This window comes from Nelumbo nucifera, chromosome 3 (genome assembly GCF_055504915.1).
Source record: "Nelumbo nucifera cultivar China Antique chromosome 3, China Antique-T2T, whole genome shotgun sequence".
Lineage (NCBI taxonomy): Eukaryota > Viridiplantae > Streptophyta > Magnoliopsida > Proteales > Nelumbonaceae > Nelumbo > Nelumbo nucifera.
In genome coordinates, this window is record NC_142651.1 from 94,544,915 (window position 1) to 94,565,295 (window position 20,381).

A 20,381-nucleotide genomic window follows, 5' to 3' on the forward strand; every position below is an offset into this window, starting at 1 on the left:
AATTTGAATTTTATAAGATAATAAGGTTCTCTTTTTGGTAAAATCTACATTTATAAAATTTAAACATTGATTACCTTTAAGATTAATTAATAATTTAAAAACATAAAGTAATTACATTAACAAAAATTAATTTTAAGTTAAATAATAGAATTCCATATTAACACACAGCCCATACATCGCACGGGCCCTACTGGTCGAAACTCCTGATACACAACTCTTCATATCAAGAGCATCGACTCGACACATTGATCGAACCTTGCTTCCCACAGATGAACATGTTTAAAGCCTTGACACCTGAACCAATTCCCATCAGCGAGTATCGCTGAACTGAGTTGAACCCTTGGCCGAACACCTGGCTACAGTGCTAGTATGCTAGTTATATATTGACGATTAGAATCATGAATACATCAAACCAAAACTTTTCAATGTATATATGAATACATCATCATCCTGGCGGGCAACGTTTGTATATAACATGTTGGTTCGTAGCATAAAATTAGTCTTTGTTAGTAGTTAATCCTCCATGAAATAAATCATGATATATATCTCCCGTTGGAATGCAACCAAGTATCGTTTCTGCTTGAATCAGAACTCAAACCCGAGCATGCATGGATTGTGATTACAGAGAGTAGGCCCTGCACAACAGCGAGAATTGTGGAGTTGGGCATGACACCAACCACCTGATTTGCCTGTGGCCGGGAAGGGGCAAAGATGCAAAGGCTTGAACCCAAAAGAACAGTGTTTCTTAATCAGCGGAATGTGCAGCAGCATTATTCTTCCAGACTTCTTCGGGTTCTCTTCTTCAGCTTCGCTTCTTCCCGATACCTCTCTCGTCGCTCTTCTCTTTGCCTCTTCTTGGACAGCTGCTCATTCTGGGCCTTCTCGGCTTCATGTGCCTTCCTCCTCTCCTGTTCCTTGAGTTTTCTCTTTTTCATCTGCCAAAGGCCACACACCATCGGAGTAGAGTCAGAATCAGAAGCCCAATTAATTAGATTTTTGTTATCAAAACGAATCAATATATTGACAAGAGATAAGAACAGTGATGGTTCGCCAGGTTTTTCCATCTGAAATGTGTGGTCCGATGGTAAAATCTTCCTTGACAACATCACCAGCGCAAGGTTTAAGTCAACACCCATAGGACTTGGGTGGAAATAATACAAGAAATGTTTTAATTTTAACAATGGATATGGCACTGAAAATGACAAAACAAGACTCGTGTAACTGCTCCCATATAGTTGGAACAAGGCTTAGATGATGATAGCCACGAACAACATTGGGTAATGACATTATAACCAACACATTCACTAATTAAAAATGTAAAAGGCGATCTAAGCAACTGTCAAAAAGAAAACCTGGAAAGGCTAGAAATAAATAAAGCTCAAGTCTCACAGTGAATTGACACTCTAATCCAATGATGACCTAGACTGAGTAATTTGGATCTGTGTTACAGAACAACAGCCTATAGAAATGCAGTTTGGGTGTTGCTCCCAGATAAGTTCCAGAGATACATTACCTTCTCATTTCTGATCAACTGAAGGTGTTGGACAAGAGCATGTACTTTGCACTCATGAGGCTCCATTACCACAGCCCTTCGGCTTTCAAGTGATGGACGCTTTCGACTAGGTATGTCCTTGGGCTTTGAAGCAAAAGGCAGAGATGCTCGCAGAGATTTTGGAATTACCAACGGATTGAACTTCCTTGGCTTCCTTTCAATTGGCTGTCAATCAAGGGAAACAAAAGAAAATTGTGAAACTGCAGAGAAAAGGGAAAAAAATACTCAGGAACAAATACATCTTCAGGTCTAAAATTACCAACCTTGTAGAGCGAGTCCTTGTTGACAGGAATAGGAAGATTGTGTTCTCTTCTCAGCTCAGCAACTGTTTTCATGCCTTGCCAGGTCTTGTCACGAGGCTGCAGGGCAGTAGTCAATGGATTGAAGAAACGCGAAACTTCTACTTGAGTCCATGCACGCAAGAAAACAATATCACTCATAAGAATCCGGTCTTCAAACGTGCATCTGGCAATCCCTTCTCTAGGCTGCCCTCCTTTCTTTTTGGGTTTGTTACCAAGCTCATCTTTTGCAGCCTGCTCAATAATCATAAGATTGAATATCATTTTATTAGTAGTAACAATAACAAAAAGACGAAGGACTTCCAGATGAATAATAGAAAAGGCCTGCATTTTCTTGGCACAAGAAGTCCTTACCACATCTATATCATGTATTTGCACCTATGTGGTTAAAGAAACTTCTCAAAATGCACACAGAAAATACAGCAATTCTGCTCAATTTAATAGAGTATTGCAACAAAATAACTATAATATAGATATAGATGCATGTAAAACATGCCATCAGCCCATCATCAACCAATGTTGGTCCCAGCTATCTGGAATCTTAGGAGGAGTGGACTGGATACAGACCTAACCTTTGGCATTATTTTTGGCACAAAGTGTCTGCTCTCAGACTTGAACATGCATTTTCACACTTTTTTGCCCAAGATTTTACCATTGCACCAAGCAATGGCCCCTGATATGGATGCAGATGAATTATATAAATCTATACTTAGTAAGAAGCATATATCTTGGATAATGCAGCCTAAAAGAATGACAGGGCAAAAGAAAATGTGTTGTTGCCAGATTTTTAGCACTTTTACCTTCTTAACTTGTCCACGGATCCCACTTACAGTACGAACTGCTGCACCTTCAAACCTAGCAATTTCTAGATCTGATGTAAACATGTCCTTGATAAATGCTGTCTTCTTAAAGATCTTACATGGGTAACCAACCAGCTTAATCTTTTTCACTATCTGTGCTGCATGGTTGAACTCTAGTACAACTGCAGTTGCTGTGATCCTAAAAGCTGCCTGGCAAACCAAATGCACTCCACTTAACCATTTAGCAAACAAAGGTCACATAGTGCTAACAGAATTTTAACATGGCTTTGAGAAATAGAACCATAAAATGGTCATGATAATTAAATTCTAACGATCATATTCCTCTTTGAGGATGAGGCTGTTTAGTAAGGACTAAGGACACACCAGGTTGTCTTCTATGACACATCAACCAAGTAAAGCAGGTCGACCAGCAAAAACAAGGATCAAGAAACCTCTGTTTAAACAATGGGCTTATTTCAACAGACCTGGTTTTTAAAGCATAATCAGGACACCTTAATGGATACAATATTAGAAGCCAATTGTTGTAACAACTTACCCACATAAGTGTCTCTATTTAAGTATATAAAAGACCACATTTTAACCAGCATTCAGGTGTGACCCTTCTTCAAGTAGAAGGCCACGTGTGTTCTAATAGAAGTGTGCTTGGTTACGTAACACCCCAGAGCGGTGTGGAAAAGAAAGAAGGAAAAGAAAAAAAAAAAAGACTCAAAAGAGAGGAAGAGAGGGCAAAAAAGTAGGAAGGACTGAAGGAGAGACCAGGGGGAAGAGGAACCAGTGCAGATCATGAAACAAGTTCTAAATCATAAATGGAATAATATGTTGGTGAGGACTTCTCTCCAAAATGTGCTGATTCTCTTGCACCATTATTACTCTTCTCCACCATAGGACAAAAAAATTTCCGCCTTCTCCTCTACAAAGACGAAAAAAGTCTGCTCCTTTACAAAAAAAATAAAAAATAATGTACAGATGGAATAATATGTAGGTAGATTAAATTGCCTACAGCCTTGTCAATGAAATGGCTGATTGCAGTCCAAAATAAAGTTTATGTAGGAAGAATAAACTGCCTACAGCCTTGTCAGAAGAGCTGATTGCAGTCCCTACAAAGTGGTATCTGGAATACTAATATACTATGTAGGAAGAACAAACCACATACAGCCTTGTCAAATGACTTGGCTGATTATGGTTCCCCTACATTTGTAATATTTTGCTATTTAAGTATTCTTTATTTATGTTTTTAAAATACTATTTAGTTATTAAGTTGAATAATCCATAAAATCATAATTTATATTGTTATTACATAATTTAACAATGAATTTCATAAAAATATAAAAATATTAATAATATGAATATTATTAAACCTATTATAATTATTTTTTGTGTTTTTAATAAATATTTTAAGGTTATTAACATAATTTCATTATAATATTTAAATAATTGTTAATTTTTTTAATTGAAACAGTAGACAATTTTTTGACTGTGATCAGTCCAATTCTTGATGCAGATTTAAAAGAAAGAAAACTGGCGAAGAGAGAAGAAGAAGAAAGAGGAAGAAAGAAGAGAGGAGAGAAAGATGGGAGTAAGAGTGATTGGCTATATCTGCTGCCCCATTCATATATTTATAATAACATTAAAAGATGATGATTGCATTTAAGTCCCTACAGCTTAATAGGCAAATAACAAAATAACTAATAAACCAACTTTGCTAACAGCATCCTAACAACAGCCTAACAACAAATATAAAACTAACTAACAGCAGCAGTGGGGATCACAATAAATAACTAACAAAACTTATTGCTCTGCATCTCTACACTCCCCCTCAAGATGGGAATAGATGTTTATCATTCCCAACTTGCGTAAATCTGTTTCCAAATTAGCTTTTGTGACTGCATTGGTGAAGAGATCAGCAAGCTGCATATCGGAGGCAATATATGGATCCACCTCAATATGTTTAGTTCTATCATGCTGTACTGAATTATGAGCAATGTTAATAGCAGCCTGATTATCACAAAATAGCATCAAGGGTTTCTCATAAGTAATTCGCAGTTCCTGAAAAAAGGACTTCAACCATAATACTTCAGCCATACCATGTGCCATAGATCTGTATTCTGCTTCAGCACTGGAACGAGCTACAACACTTTGTTTCTTACTCCAAGAAACAAGGTTGCCCCCTACAAAGGCACAATACACAGAAGTAGACCTCCTGTCATCAATACACCCTGTCCAATCAACATCAGTGTATACTCCTATCTTCATGTGACCATTATTTTTGGAGAGTATGCCCCTACCTGGGCATCTCTTCAGGTAAGCAAGGATCCTCTCAACTGCAAGAAGGTGAGCATGGTTTTCAAGGCGCCAAGGCGAGGCTAGGCGACCAAGGGGCGCCTAGGCACCAAGTCAGGCACCTAGGCCTCGCCTAGGCGATGAAATCAAAAAATAGTAAGAGGGCATAGCCCCTTGACCAAGAAAAGAAAAAGAACTTGAGGAGAAAACAGGAAGGCAGAACCTTGTTTTAGACCAAAAAAAAAAAGAAAAAGAACAAGAGGCTCCACTACTGTTTTAGACCAAGAAAAACTAGGGAAACACTAAGAAAATGAAAAGAAGGGGGCAGAGCCCCTGTTTCAGATCACCAGTGAAGAGGAAAAAATGATGAAGAAACTCTAAGAAATGAAGAAGAAAAGGGGGCGGAACCCCTGTTCTAGGTTACCACCGAGGAGGACAAAAGTGTAGGTAAAAGGGTGAAAATTTTGCAGAAAAATGAAGAAGAAACGAAGGGGACGGAGCCCTTGTTTAATTCCAAAAAAATACCATGCAAAGAACGTATGGAAAAGACAAAAAAAAAAGGAAGAACCAGCAGAAAGGAAGAAAAAAAGGCTGAAAACGAAGAGGGTAGGAGGAAGAATAGGCGGACTGAAAACTAAGAAGAAGATGATTCATTTAACTACCTGGCATATTCAATATTGTTTAGACTTCTTGTTGATTATGCAGCATTGCAGCAACAGTTAGAGTTGGACTGTGTTTGAAACATACCTGACCGGACAGCTCTCCCTCTTCTATTTAGTTCTGCCATGAAAATAAAACCCTAAAAAGACAGCACTCTTCTAATAAAAAGAGTGATAATGTGTGATAGGTTCTATTGTAATAACAAAAACTAACCAATAAAAACTATTTGCAGCAAAAGAAAAGTAAAAAACAATATAAAATATTAAAGGATTAATGTATTAAAAGATGTATTAATGTGTCTTACATCTAGTCAAGGCGTGCGCCATGGAGTTAAGTGCCCGCCTAGTTGCCTAGGCGTGCGCCTGATACAAACTTTGCATGGCGTCTGGACGAGGCAAAGTTTGAAAACCACCTAGTCGCCTAGGCATCGCCTAGGCGCCCGCCTAGGCGTCGCCTTGACAACTATGAAGGTGAGTGGTTGTGGGGGAATGCATGTACTGGCTAACTAAACTGACTGCATAAGAAATGTCTAGTCGGGTGAGGCACAGATAAATAGTTTCACTACCAACCTCTGAAACATAGCCTTGTCTTCAAGAGGCTTTCCACCTTCAGCTCTAACCTTGTGGTTCTGTTCAATTGGTATGTCAGCTGGTTTAACTCCTAGCTTTCCAGTTTCCTCTAGAAGGTCAAGAACATACTTCCTTTGAAAGACAAAAATTCCATGTTTGGACCAAGCTACTACAATACTCAAGAAATAACGTAATTCTCCCAAGTCTTTGACTTTAAATTCTTTGTGAAGTAGTTTAAGGGATTCAATCTCATGGGTATCACTACCTGTCACCACAATATCATTCACATATACAGCAAGTCAAGCAGGAGCCTGACTTCTTAATGAAAAGGGTGTGATCTGATTGGGCTTGGTGACTATTTCAATCCATATAAGGCTTTATTCAACCGACAGATCTTCTTCCCTGCTTCGATACTGTAGAATCTGAGAGGCAACTCCATGTAAATCTCCTCTTGCAGATCACCATTGAGAAAGGCAATTTTAACATCCATTTGGAACAATGGCCAAGAGAAATTTGCTGCAATGGACAATAACACTCTGATAGTGTTCATCTTGACTACCGGTGCAAAGGTCTCCAAGTAGTCTATACCATAAGTCTGTGTAAACCCTTTTGCAACTAATCTGGCCTTATACCTCTCAATAGAGCCATCAGCATTACGTTTCACCGTAAACACCCATCTACACCCAACCGGTTTCTTCCCTTTCGGCTGATCAACCAATTCCCATGTATTATTTTTGAGAAGAGCATCAATTTCTACCTTCATGGCAACCTTCCATTCTGGTATTGACAAGGCTTCTTGCACCGTCCTAGGAATAGGAGTGGCAAATAGGATGGGGACAAATGATCATAAGTCAGATATTGAGAAATACAATGTGTTGTAAATGAAGTGCAACGGTATTTCCCTTTCCAGATAGCAATTGGAAGATCAAGATCATCCAAAAGAGGTGAAGGCTCAGTAGTAGGAGACATCTCATCTGAAGTAGGATGTGAGGGGCTATGATACTTGGATCTAGAGCCGCAGAGGAAAATGGAGCTGGCTTAGACTATTGAGGACCAAAATAAACCTGTCTCCACCTTCTATGAAACACTCTCAACCCATCTCACTACTCTCCCCCTGAGAAGAAACTCTGTGATAGTAAGGAACATCCTCAAAGAAGGTCACATCCATAGAAACAAACCGTTTTTCAGCCGCACCCTCCAAATAAGGCTCACAATCAAAATTGGTCGTAGGGTTAAGAATAAACCCTAGAAAAAACTGAGAAAATAAAGGAAGCTCAGTTGCCCCCTTCTAGAAAAGTCCAACTTATCTCTAACTGTTGTCGGTCTCAAGAAGAGATGAAAACTTACCCAAAAAATTCTGATCGCCACCTTCAATCTTGATCCCTTTAACCTTCTCTGATTCTTCCTGATCACCAAGAACACTCTCCAACCCTTGGACAGCTGCTAAAAACTTCGGGTAACCTCCAAGAATCAGCCAAAAGGAATGATCTTTCTAAACTTCCAGCCTTAGGAAATTCTCATGTGGTCGGCTGGATTAGACTCACATGAGAAGCCCTAGATCTTGCTCTGATACCAAGTAGACAATTCTGGACTGTGATCAGTCCAATTCTAGATGCAGATTTAAAAGAAAGAAAACTGGCAAAGAGAGAAGAAGAAGAAATAGGAAGAAAGAAGAGAGGTGAGAAAGATGAGAGAAAGAGTGATTGGCTATATCTGCCGCCCCACTCATCTATTCTTTATAATAACATTAAAAGATGATAATTACATTTAAGTCCCTACTGCTTACATAGGCAAATAATAAAATAACTAATAAACTAACTTTACTAACAGCATCTTAACAACAACCTAACAACAAATATAAAACTAACTAACAGCAGCAGTGGGGTCCACAATAAATAACTAACAACAAAAGTTATTGATCTGCATCTCTACAGAAACTTTTCTTTAGATAGATATAGATGAAAAGTGGGGGGGAGGATAAACAGGAATTAGAGATAATTTAGGAGATAAACAGGAATTAGGGAGAGGTAGAGATGATTTAGGAGAAAGTGGAGGATAGTTAGTTTTCTAATAAAAAGGAGAGGAAAAAAGGAGATAAGCCATGTTAGGTGGCAACTCCTAGTGCTTCTAGAGAGAATCTTGCACCCCCTCTAGAATTGCTCGGTTTGGGTAACGGAGCAAGGAGAGGACTGCTGACATGGCAAGCTTTACTTTGGTATATCTATAAATGGCAATTTCAAAACTTTTGGATCAATTGGTTTTTTTAGCCATACAATAAAGTTTTTTTATAAGGTGAATATGCAATCAGATTACTTTTCCATCAACCTACATTTTAAGGGGTAAAGCTTTTCCACATTACATGATTCTGGTGTCATTAGATAGGTTATCAAGTGATCTACCTAATAAGACCAAACTCTTGTAAATTTGACATGCAACTGAATTATAATAGGGTGATTTGTAGAATAGTAAAAGTCAGGCATGGATAATGTAGGCATAACCAGCTATAGAATTTGACCATTTTGTGAGAACTGGGAAGATTTAGATATGGGTATGGTGATAAAAAATATGTCCACATTTGGAGGCGATGCCTAAGCGACAAGGCACCCTTGGAGATTAAAATTATAAACTAAAGTCTTCATTTTGTGTGTTTATATACTAATTTCTTTTATTTTCTTATTTGTTAGGGTTTAATCAATAAAGACATTGCTAAATTCTGTATTGACACTTCAAAGACTACAAAACCTGAACCAACAAGGAAGAACTTAAAATTTTGTCTAATCAACACATTTTCTTCTTCCACATCTTCTATAACAAAAATAGGGGTTCAGCTCCTATATTTTTGGAATTTTCGTTTCATTCTTCTTTTTCTTCTCATGAATATGATGATTTTCTATAATTTTAACATAAAGTTTATACTTTTCTTATGAAAACTATGGGTAATTATCAAGGAAATATAGTTATTGAACCTAGGGAACTACCCTAGGATATACATTTTTTACTTAAAAAAAAAATCCATCACCTAGGCGATTAGGCAACAAGGCACCCCCCCATCACCTAGCCTCACCTTGGCGCCTTGAAAACAATGATGCTTAAGATGCTGATGGTGATCTTTTAATTGATGTATATGTTCAGACAGGAAAAAAGGGGGCATAAGTAGGATAACCGATAAAGAGGTTTAAGTTTGTAAAAGTTTGTCATTATTCTTTATGGAAGGTGAAGATTTTGCAAGAAAGCTGTTCTTGAAGCTAAAAGAAAGAAGAAGTTTTAAGAATCTAGATGATCATTTGAACAAAAACTGTAGCACACTATAACTTAGGAATTTGGGTTTCTTTATTCCCGGGTGTAAAAGAATTTTGATGTTATTTGATGCTTTAAATTCACAATAGGGTATGGATATGTTTCTGGTAGAGAGGTATTGGTTATGGAGAAAACTCACGGATGTTGTTGATTTTGATGTGGAAAAAGGAGAATTCCGAAGATAACATTGAGGTATTATAATAGGGTACTTGAAGTAGATTTTATCTTATCTTAGGGTGTTTGGAAAAAGGAGAATTCCAAAGTGAACAATGAGGTATTATGATCGGGCTTTTAAAGTGGATTTTTGTCTTATCTTAGAGTATTTGGCATATAGGGTGGGTGGGAAAGGTTGGGTTGAGGTTGTCAGTATCCCTCTTTTGGCTGGTCCCTTACCACTTAATTCTGTACCTTCTTCTATTTGGGCAAAACTTTTCCTTATTGTTTTCAAAACAAAAAGTGTATGCTGGATATCACCTGTGGTTGTAGACTTGTAGTAATGCCTTATAAAACCTGACCTTAAGTGTTCCCTCCATTTTTGTCAATAGCAGAAAAACAACAAAAATCATATTTTATTTATTCCACTAATTTAATTAGAAATGAAAGAAACGGAGGTAAGTCCACACCTAAGACAGCAACCAAGCAACATGGAAGTTTGACTGGAGTCACTAGACTTACCATTCGGTTCTATGACACACTAGTCAATGCATTAGTTCCCTCATTAAATATCAAAATATTAGAACATAAAAGGATTTGATACCCACAAAACCAAAAGTATAGCATGTATGCTCATGGAACACACAACACCACTTGGGCTTAAACAAGAACAACCATATAAAGAATCTATTCCCCCTCTCCTGCATTTATTCAAGCACTTTAATGTCCCACCTCATGTCAAAATAATAAAATATTGATGTTGGGCTTATCAGAATCGTTTTCAAGGTGCCAAGGCGAGGCTAGGCGACAGGGGGATGCCTTGTCGCCTAGGCGGGCGTAATAGTAGAAAATGTGTTGATTAGACAAAATTTTAAGTTCTTCCTTACTTATTGGTTCAGGTTTTTAAAGTCTTTGGGGATTCAATACAGCATTTAGCAATGTTTATATGATTAACCCTAACAAATAAGAAAATAATGAAAAGAAATTAGTATATAAACACATGAAATGAATATTTTAGTTTAATTGTGCCTATTTTATAATTATAATGTCAAAAAATAAACAATAAAAAAGTATTTTATAATACATAGTACAAAACTGGTTAACGATTAGGCAAGGCGAGCCTCAAAGGACGCCTTGTCGCCTTGACAACTATGCCTAGAATAGATAGTTTGGAAAAGGAATGAGTATACTACAAAAACCTTTAGATTGAACAGCATTAGATTTACATTATCTATAGAAATGTCAGGTGTGGGAAACAAAGAATGATAAGAGTAATATCTACAACAGTATCAAATCAAATTGTTTTAAATATTTCATTGTAAGAGAAATTCTTGAAGATTCATTTTTTTCTCTTTTCCTCATTTTTACCAAGCTTTAAAGACATGAAAACAGGAAAATATGAGTAAATATTAATAGTAGAAATTAAATTATAATTGTAGGTCATTGTATTGCATGTGCTTTTCTTCTAATGGTAACAATTATAACAACAAAAAACTTTAGCCAAACTCTCATGGTCATGGATCCTGATTTTCTTTTACCTAGTGGAATGGTAAACCAGGATTCATGTAGCCAACCCCATATAGTTGGGACAAGGCTTAGAGTGATGATAATAATGATGATGATTAATAATTACACCAAATAAGCCATTCAGGTAGAAAACTGACTTGATTGTTCGAAACATTCTGGACAGCTACTATTCCAGTGTTAGGAGGTGCCAGAGGACCCCAAAACATTGCAAGGCAGTGCATATGTTCAGGAGTGTATTTGAGCATACGATGCCGTCCATTCTTGTCTTCAATAGCATAAATAGGTGTAGTCTGGTAACGCCTCCAACCAATTGAAACAATGATTGGATCTCTAGTTTTCAATACTTTCTTGTGCCATCTATGCCGCTTTAATCTGACCTGGACAAGAAGAAGCAGAACCATCTCAATAAAGAACCAATATAATAGTGAAGTAGAAGATTTTTATCAGGAATAGTAATCAACAATTTCATAATAAAATAAAAAGGTTCAGAAAAAGATAGGAAAAGGAGAATACAAAAGACATGTGACAAGATTCTACCCTTAACGTACACTAACCGAACCAAACCCAACCCCTCTCCCAATGAAATTCAACCTAGTCGAGCATATAAACCCCGTTCGTATAACCACAATACATGAAATGCTAAGAGGCTAGACCTAATAGACATGATAAAATGACCAAAATATCTCTATTGTCCAAAAATACATTTTTTTTTATGAATAATAGTAAGTTTATTGATTCAGAAGCAAATTAGAGTGAGTTCATACATCATCCCAGTGAGAGGCGCGAGCTGCAGCCCCTCCTTGAAACTTACAAGTAAACTAGGAAAGAAAAACAAGAATCACAACTGAGCCCAAAATAATTCTTCCCTATTTACCCCTTGCTTAGCTAACACATCTGACAAGGTATTTGATGATCTCCCCACCCACTGTACAGTGACCAACATATTCCTTGTCAACCAACTAAATTTCTTCATTTCATTCTTGTATTGCCACATAGCCTCTTCAGAATTTTTCAACCAACCCACCACCACTTTGGAATCCCCCTCGATTATTAGTTGTTGTACCCCCAGCTGGTTTGCAAATTGGACCCCTTGTACAGCAGCTAAAAGTTCTGCCCTGATGGAATTCCCAATTCCCAAAGGACCTGAGTAGAGCAACAAAATCTCTCCCTTCTCATTTCTCAAAGCACCCCTCATTCCGGATAATCCTGGATTACCCATGCTGCTTCCATCAAAGTTCAACTTAATTGAGCCTTCGGGTGGAGGAGACCAGCTTGTGATTGATTTGGCCTTTAAAGATGAGCACCTTGCTACTGCTAACCAATTTCTCCAAAGGTCATTAAAGGAGAATTGATGAAAGATTTCCAAGGTCTTCAGCCAAGGTATTGCCCTATTTAACACACAGTCTTTCAATTCCTGACCGTTCCTTTCCTTTTCTTGAAAAATTATAATATTCCTTTCTTCCCAAAGAGTCCAAATCAAGGCAGCACGAGCACATCTCCACATAATTCTCCCTATTGTTGTAGGCCAATAAAAGGTAGAATGGTTGAAGAGCATGTGAACTTCTACTGGTAGACTCCAACTACCCCCAAACAACGAAAGTAGCCAAGCCCAAAGGTCTGCAGAAAAGGGACAAGATATTAATAGGTGGTAACAATCCTCATCGTGAGCTCTACAGAGGATACACCAATTAGGAGAAATACAGAGGAAATGTCTTCTCTTTTGTAGGTTATCTAGAGTGTTTACTTTCCCATGAAATACTTCCCAACAAAACGCCATATATTTTTGGGGAACTGGCCTGCACTAAATTTCTTTTGATGGAAAGGGTTGGTGAGTAGAAAGTTGAGAGATGGACTTGAAAAAAGAATCACAAGTGAAGGTTCCATTGGGCCTAGGAGTCCAAACCCTCTTATCTGGCTTGGAGGGATCCAAACAAACCTGATTAAGACACCCAAGCAAAAAAGAAAGAGACTCAATTTCAGCATCCCTAAGTCCTCCACGAAAACCAAAATCCCAAGTAGGATCTAAGGGTGTTCCCAAGGGTGAGACAAATATTGAGACCACCTCTTTTTTGTACAAAGAAATAGAAAAAAGCGAGGGGAACAAATCCTTTAACGGTGAGTCTCCTACCCAAATATCCTCCCAAAAAAGGATAGAGTTGCCAGAACAAACTTCATACCTGATAAAATTGAGGAATTGAGGAAGGGTGTTGTGAATAGCCTTCCAAGGTGCTGCTAGGTTAGCTTGCCTCGATACACCAGCATCCCATCCATTCTTTGACCTCCCATGAATGCTTCCCACCACCTCATGCCACAATCTCTCTCTTTCCAAAGGCCATCTCCACAACCATTTCCCTAACAGAGCTTGATTCTTTCTAATTACCCTCCCAATTCCCAAACCCCCCTCTTCTTTACTTCTGCACACAATTTCCCAATTAACCAAGTGATCCTTTTTCTCTTGTCCCGACTCTCATAAGAAGTCTCTCATCAACTTCTCCAGCTTCCTAGCTTCCCTAACTAGTATCCTAAAGACTGACAAATAATAGGTAGGTAAGTTAGCCAAGGTAGCTCTTATTAGGGTAATTCTTCCTCCTAAAGAGATATAGTTTCTCTTCCAAGAGACTAATCTCTTCTCAAATTTTTCTAACACTGGGGTCCAAAATCTACTCTCCCTAGGATTTGCCCCTAAAGGAAGCCCTAAATATGACATAGGCCAAGCAGAGGTGGAACACTCAAGACACTCCGCAATAGCCTCGACCTCCCCTACCTCCAAATTTATACCTGCTACGCAACTCTTTTCCAGATTTATTCTCAAATTAGAGACTTTCAAATCCTTTTATTAGCTCCTTTAGGTTTGCTACCTTTTCACTAAGACCTCCTTCACAAAAAATCATTAGGTCGTCTGCAAACTGAAGGTGGGTGACGGGGACTTGGTGTCTCCCTATTCTCCAACCCCTAATGGCATCTTCACTGTTAGCCTTAGTAATGATCCTACTAATCACATCAGCTACTAAGGTAAAAAGGAATGGTGAAAGTGGATCCCCTTACCTGACACCCCGGCAAGCTGGAAAAAAATCCCTCACCGTACCATTAACCAGAATAGAGTAGTGACAAGTACTGATACACCCAAAGATCCAACTACACCACTTGTCCCCAAAACCACCATTCTGCATAACCTCTAATAGAAAATCCCAGTCCACCAAATCATAGGCCTTTTCAAGATCCAATTTACAAATGAATCCTTTCCTACTAGACCTTTTCATTTCCTCCACACACTCATTCGCAATTAAGATCTGATCTGTTATTTGTCGCCCTTGAATGAAAGCCCCCTGAGTTTCACTAATGATGGTAGGGAGGACTGTTTTGATTCTCAATGAGAGCATTTAGCCAGAATTTTATAGATGCTTGTCACCAGACTAATAGGCCTATAATCTTTTGGGTGGTTGGCATCATTCTTCTTAGGTATCAAGGCCAAAAAGGTGGCATTAATTCCAGGGCTTATAGTGTGATTGTCTGCAAATTCCTTAAAGACTTCAGCTAGATCCTCTTTCAACACCTCCCAACAGTCTTGATAAAAACCCATTGTAAAGCTATCTGGACCCGAAGCCTTGGATCTATCCATTAGAAAGACAACTTTCTTAATCTCTTCTTCCTCGAAATCCCTTTCCAGCCACCTTGCCACTCCTTCATCAATCGTTGGCCAATCCACCCTTTCCATGATTGTTCTCTCACTCAAAGGCCTTCTATAAATCGATTTGAAGTGGTCCACAAATTTCCTGGCTATGTCATCCTGGTTGGTAATCACCTTCTCTCCTATCTCTAGCTTGGTCACAAAATTCTTTCTTCGTCTCCCATTGGCCAAATCATGGAAGAATCTAGTGTTCCCATCGCCTTCCTTAATCCACTTGTGTCTAGATTTTTGTCTCCAACTGATTTCTACCCTCAATAACACTTCTTCCAACTCCTTTTTTAATTGTCTCCTTAACACTCTGTCCTCCTCAGTCAGCCCATTGTGAGATTCCTTTACATCCAAATTCTCTATTCGAGAGATTAGGCCCAATTTTTGCTCCTCAATTCTACCAAACTGATCTCTATTCCACACTTTTATTTTGGCTCTCAACCTTTTTAATTTCTTGTGGAACTTGATCCCCTTCCATCTTACCCCCCTCTCCTCCTCACCCCACCACTCCTTCACTTTTTTCACAAAATCTGGATGGGTATGCCACATATTTTCGAATCTAAAAGGTTTGGGTCCTATAGGAAAAGACTCAGTTCCTATTTGGATAGGACAGTGATCGGAGGTGACCCTAGGTAATGCCCTAGCAACCAAGTTTTCCAAACTATTCTCCCAGGCAGGTTAAAAAGGAATCTATCCAACTTCGAGCACAAAGGGGTTTCCTGAAGGTTGGACCAAGTGTAACTGGCTTGCAGCAGAGGTATTTCCTTATATTCACAATCTTCAATAAAACCATTAAATTTCCTCATGCTTGTTGAGATTACCTGTTGGGGATTACTAGTTTCATCAGAGAATCTAATGACGTTAAAATCCCCGCCCAGGCACCAAGGACCATCCCATAGCCCCTTAATTGCATATAGTTCCTCCCACATCTCATTCCTCTCTCTATAGGAATTAGGGCCATAAACATTGGTTAAGACCCATACACACCCATTTTCTACATTCTTGCACTTAATGGAAACTAAGAATCTGCCTATCAATTCTTCCACTACTTCCACCACATCCTCCCTCCATAATGTTACAATCCCCCCCGAGGCTCCCCAAGAAGGAGATGAGCTCCAACCTAAACCTCTAGACCTCCAAAATCTCCTCACCCATCTCCCATCTAATTCCATCAGTTTGGATTCTTGTAACAGCAAATTATCAGGTTTTTCCCTTCAGAGTAGGTCTTTGATCGCCCTTCTCTTCCTTGCACTCCCTAACCCTCTTACATTCCAGCTAATAATTTTCATCGATACAAAATAGCAAAGGACCCAATAAGAGGCCATATTCTCCTCATTTTAGGCCCTTCCTCCTATCCCCTTTACCACTGAATTCTAAATCCCCCTCAATGTCTGAGATTAGCCTTTCCACTTCAGATCTTTTTTTCTTATTTGTTCCTCATTCCCCCCCCCCCTTCCCAATTTCTCCATCCTTTCCAGCCAATGTTTGAGAAAGAATTTTACCCTTCTCACACTTATTTTTGCTACAGCATCTTTCTACGAGTCCTTCCTTTTTATTTTGTTCCTCCATCATTGTACAGATCAACTCCCAAATTCTATCTGCCTCCCCCTTACTACTTCCTTCCAACACCCTCTCTCCTCCTTCCACTATCACCCTCTCTCTTGCATCAGAAACTCCTGGATGGGAAGCTGGGATATCTGTTACAGGCATAGCAAACAAGTCAGTACCTAAAACAGAATTGACACCCATACCTGATAGAACGGGGGTAGGACTAGAATCACTGAAAATGACTTGCTGACAGGCGGCACATGGTTTTAAGGCCTTTTCCCTTTTTGGACAAGGTTGGGAAGTAGACATGGTGAAAGAATCACTTCCTAATGACCTACCCACTTGGAAAACCTTTCTCTGTGTTTCCGACACTGGAATACCCGCATCCATCCTCACGGCCGATTCTTGTCCCTCTCCACCAACATCCTGTAATTCATTAGACTCAGGGTCAGCTCCCTCGACGAAGAGAGGAGTTTTCACAGCTTTAGAACCAATTTCTTCACCATTCCTAGTCTTCCCGCCACCTGCCTCTTCAGTCTCTTCCTCTAAGAACAACTCTGTATGCAAACTTTCTATTTCAAGAAGATCATTGTTGCTTTTCGGAGACAAACTTCCCAGACTTAGCGTTTCGTCTCTATCAGAATTGTCGTTACTGTTTTGTTCACTCAACCAATCTTCAAGCCCTGTTCTGTTCTCATCACTAGGCTTCATGTATCTTGGGTTGCGCCTATCTGGTGAGAGATGGTTCGCCACGTTGGATGGGACCCACTGTAGAGAGCCTCGAGACTGCGAGTCTTGAGACTTTTTTGTGCCTGAACTGTTGGATGGGACCCACTGTAGAAAATTAAAATACTGACTCTTTGTCTCCTGCATCAAAGAGACTTTAATATGTGGTTTAGCCCATGAAGCATTGTCATAATTTATTACAAGCCATCCATTAAAAAATGAATAATCAAGCAAACCAATGGATGATAAGAATCCTAGACCTTTAAAGGGAAAATAAAAGAGTGGTCGGAGGAAGGTGGGATATTAATGTGAGCAATAAAGGGGTGAGTTTCATGTTGAAAATGAAGAGACTAAAAGGAAAAATCAAAGAATGGAGTAGGGAAGAATTTGGGAGACTTGAAGAATCAAAAGAAAGAAGTGCAAAAACGATTGAGGGACTAGACAAAAAGGAAGGCCTAAGAGAGTTTAGTGTGGAGGACAGATCAGAGAGATGGAATCTAAAAGTGGCTAGAAGGCCATTAAGTAGGGGGTGTGGCTAGAAGGCTTGGATTGACCAGATATAGGGGAGGACAATAGGCAGAGATTGAAAAGAAGGCTTGAGCTGGAAGAGATCAAGGAGGTTGTGTTTTCTATGGATAGAACAAAAGCTTCAAGCCCGGATGGTTTTACAATGGCTTTCTATCAAGACTGTTGGGATGTTGTGAAAGACGATCTTTTGCTAGTGTTTGAGGAATTTTATAGAAGAGGTGTGTTTAACCCGGGTCTGAACTCTACTTTTTTAGCATTGGTCCCAAAAAAGAAAGATGCATCCCACCCAAAGAACTTTAGGCCAATCAGTTTGGTGAATAGCTTGTATAAGATCCTAACAAAGGTTTTGTCTTTGAGAATGAAGGAAGCATTGCCAACAATAATCTCTCCAAATCAAGGAGCTTTTGTGAGGGGAAGACAAATTATTGATCAAATCTTGATTGCCAATGAAAGTGTGGAGAATTTTAGGAAGAATGGAAAGAAGGGAGTGATTTGTAAACTGGATTTAGAAAAGGCTTATGACTTGGTGGACTGGTCGTTCTTGATAAAAGTTATATCCAAATTTGGGTTTGCACCTAGGTGGTGTAAATGGATCATGGTATGCGTTCGGAACTGTCATTATTTATTTATTTATTTATTTTTGATAAATGATTCAGAACTATCATTATTCTGTGCTAGTGAATGGGACAATGGTGAGCTTCTTTCCAGCTGTAAGGGGAATAAGACAAGGAGACCCATTATCTCCTTTCCTTTTCACTCTGGTTGTTGATGTTCTAGGGAGATTGATTCATAGAGCAGATTCGAGGGGCCTGTTAAGAGGCTGGAGAATCTGGAGGGAGGAAACCCCCCTTACCCACTTACAGTTTGTAGATGACACAATCTTGTTCTGTGAAGGTAGGAATCTAAGGTACATCAGGAGCATGAAGTTGGTGATACAACTTTTGAACAAATGTCAACCTAAAGGTGAATCTTGAGAAAAGTTGCATAGTGGGTGTGAAATTGGAGGAGGGTGAGATCAAGGAAAGCGCAAAATTATTGAGTTGTGAAGTTTCAGGATGGCCATTAACCTACTTAGAGATGCCTTTGGGTGATAAACCAAAGAAAGAGAGTTTATGAAATCCAGTGGTGGAAAAATTTGAAAAGAGAATTGCCTCTTGGAAGAAGAATTACCTTTCCCTTGGTGGAAGGATTACACTAATCAAGGCTACCTTAGCTAATTTACCCATCTATTTCCTTAAGTGTTCAAAATCCCAGCAAAGGTATCCAATAGATTGGAGAAAATGATGAGAGATTTCCTTTGGGAACCGGGGGAGGAGAAGAGGGATCATAGGGTGAGCTGGGAGGTGGTGTGTAAAAGCAAAAATCTAGGTGGCTTGGGGATTGGGAACATCAGGCAAAGGAACATGGCTCTTTTGGGAAAATGGTTGTGGAGACTCCCAATAGAAAAGGAAAGACTATGGGATAAAATAGTGGTAAGCATACATGGCATGGAGCAAAATGGATGGGATGCCGGAATTCGAGCTAGGACCACAAGTGTGTCACCTTGGAAAGCCATTCACGATCAGCTTCCAACTTTCTCTCCTCTCATCAGGTATGATTTGAACATGGGCAATTCCATAAAATCATGGGAACAAATCTTGGTGGAGAATGCCCCTCTTATGGATTTGTTTCCTTCCTTGTATGCCCTTTCTGATTTTAAGAATGAGTCGGTTTCTTCTTTCATTACCCCTTCTTCCTCATCTTCTGGGTTTGGGTGGAATCTGGGCTTGAGAAGGGCTGTGAGAGATACAGACTTGAATAGTATCTCGAGCCTCCTTGGTCTCCTTGATAATGTTTTCTTGGACCCTACGAAGCTGGATTCTAGAATATGGACCCCCACCCCCTTTGGCTCCTTTTCTTGTGCCTCTTTTTTCAAAGTTCTAAGTCAGCCCCCTAGCCCTATTCCCCCTCCCTTCCCGGTCACTAAGGTTTGGTGTAGACCAATCCCCCCTAGAGTTGGTGGTTTTTGCTGGGAAGCTTTTCGAGAAAGAATCAATACTGGTGACTTGCTCCAAAAGAAGAGGCCCAAGACTTGTTTATCGCCTAACTAGTGTGTTCTATGTAAAGCGGATGGTGAAACTAGTTTTCATCTATTGGTAAATTGCCAGTTCGCTATTGTCCATTTGGGTGTGAGCATTATCCCTCTTTGGGGGTAGTTGGAATCCTCCAACAAATTTGCAAAGCCTTTTTCCCCTTCCTTCTTCAGGTGTCGATTGAAAAGGGGAAGAACCATGTGGAGATTTTTGAGGGCTGTTGTATGTTTGGGCTTTGATCCATTTAAGGGCAGTACAATGGCTGAAATCTTCATAGTTGTTTACAGACTTCACAGTGGATGATTTATTGAGGAAGTGGAATGAGATTGCTAACTGCACCCAGCCCAAAACAATGAGTGTGTGTTGGACCCCCCCACCGGCCGGTTTTTTAAAACTTAACTTTGATGGGAGTAGTCAAGGGAATCCAGGACAATCAGGGATTGGAGGTGTGTTTAGCGATGAGAATGGGCTGGTTCTAGCCTTGTTTTCAGGCCCAATTGGTGTGGGTGATTCTCTCAGGGCTGAGATTTTTGCAGTTCTGGAAGGAGTCCAAAGAGCTAAGGAGATGAATATTAGAAAACTCATCATTGAAGGGGACTCAGAGGTGGTGGTAGGGTGGCTGAACAAAGAAAATAGCAGTTTATGGATGTACAGTAATGAGAGGAGGAAATTT

The 20,381-nt window shown here is 39.3% G+C and overlaps 1 protein-coding gene across 2 annotated transcripts in view; it reads right to left on the reverse strand.

Moving 5' to 3' along the window:
- Nucleotides 1–401: 401 nt before the first annotated feature.
- Nucleotides 402–20,381, reverse strand: part of LOC104586559 (P-loop containing nucleoside triphosphate hydrolases superfamily protein) — a 45,199-nt gene continuing 25,219 nt past the window's right edge. For both annotated transcript variants that reach the window (XM_088901953.1, XM_088901952.1), the window contains 5 exons: nt 11,296–11,535; nt 2,652–2,861; nt 1,816–2,085; nt 1,514–1,717; nt 402–935 (listed from right to left, as the gene is read on the reverse strand). In XM_088901953.1, the coding sequence (XP_088758079.1) occupies nt 771–935; nt 1,514–1,717; nt 1,816–2,085; nt 2,652–2,861; nt 11,296–11,535 (1,089 nt within the window). In that variant the 3' untranslated portion in view covers nt 402–770. The remainder of the gene's footprint in view (nt 936–1,513; nt 1,718–1,815; nt 2,086–2,651; nt 2,862–11,295; nt 11,536–20,381) is intronic.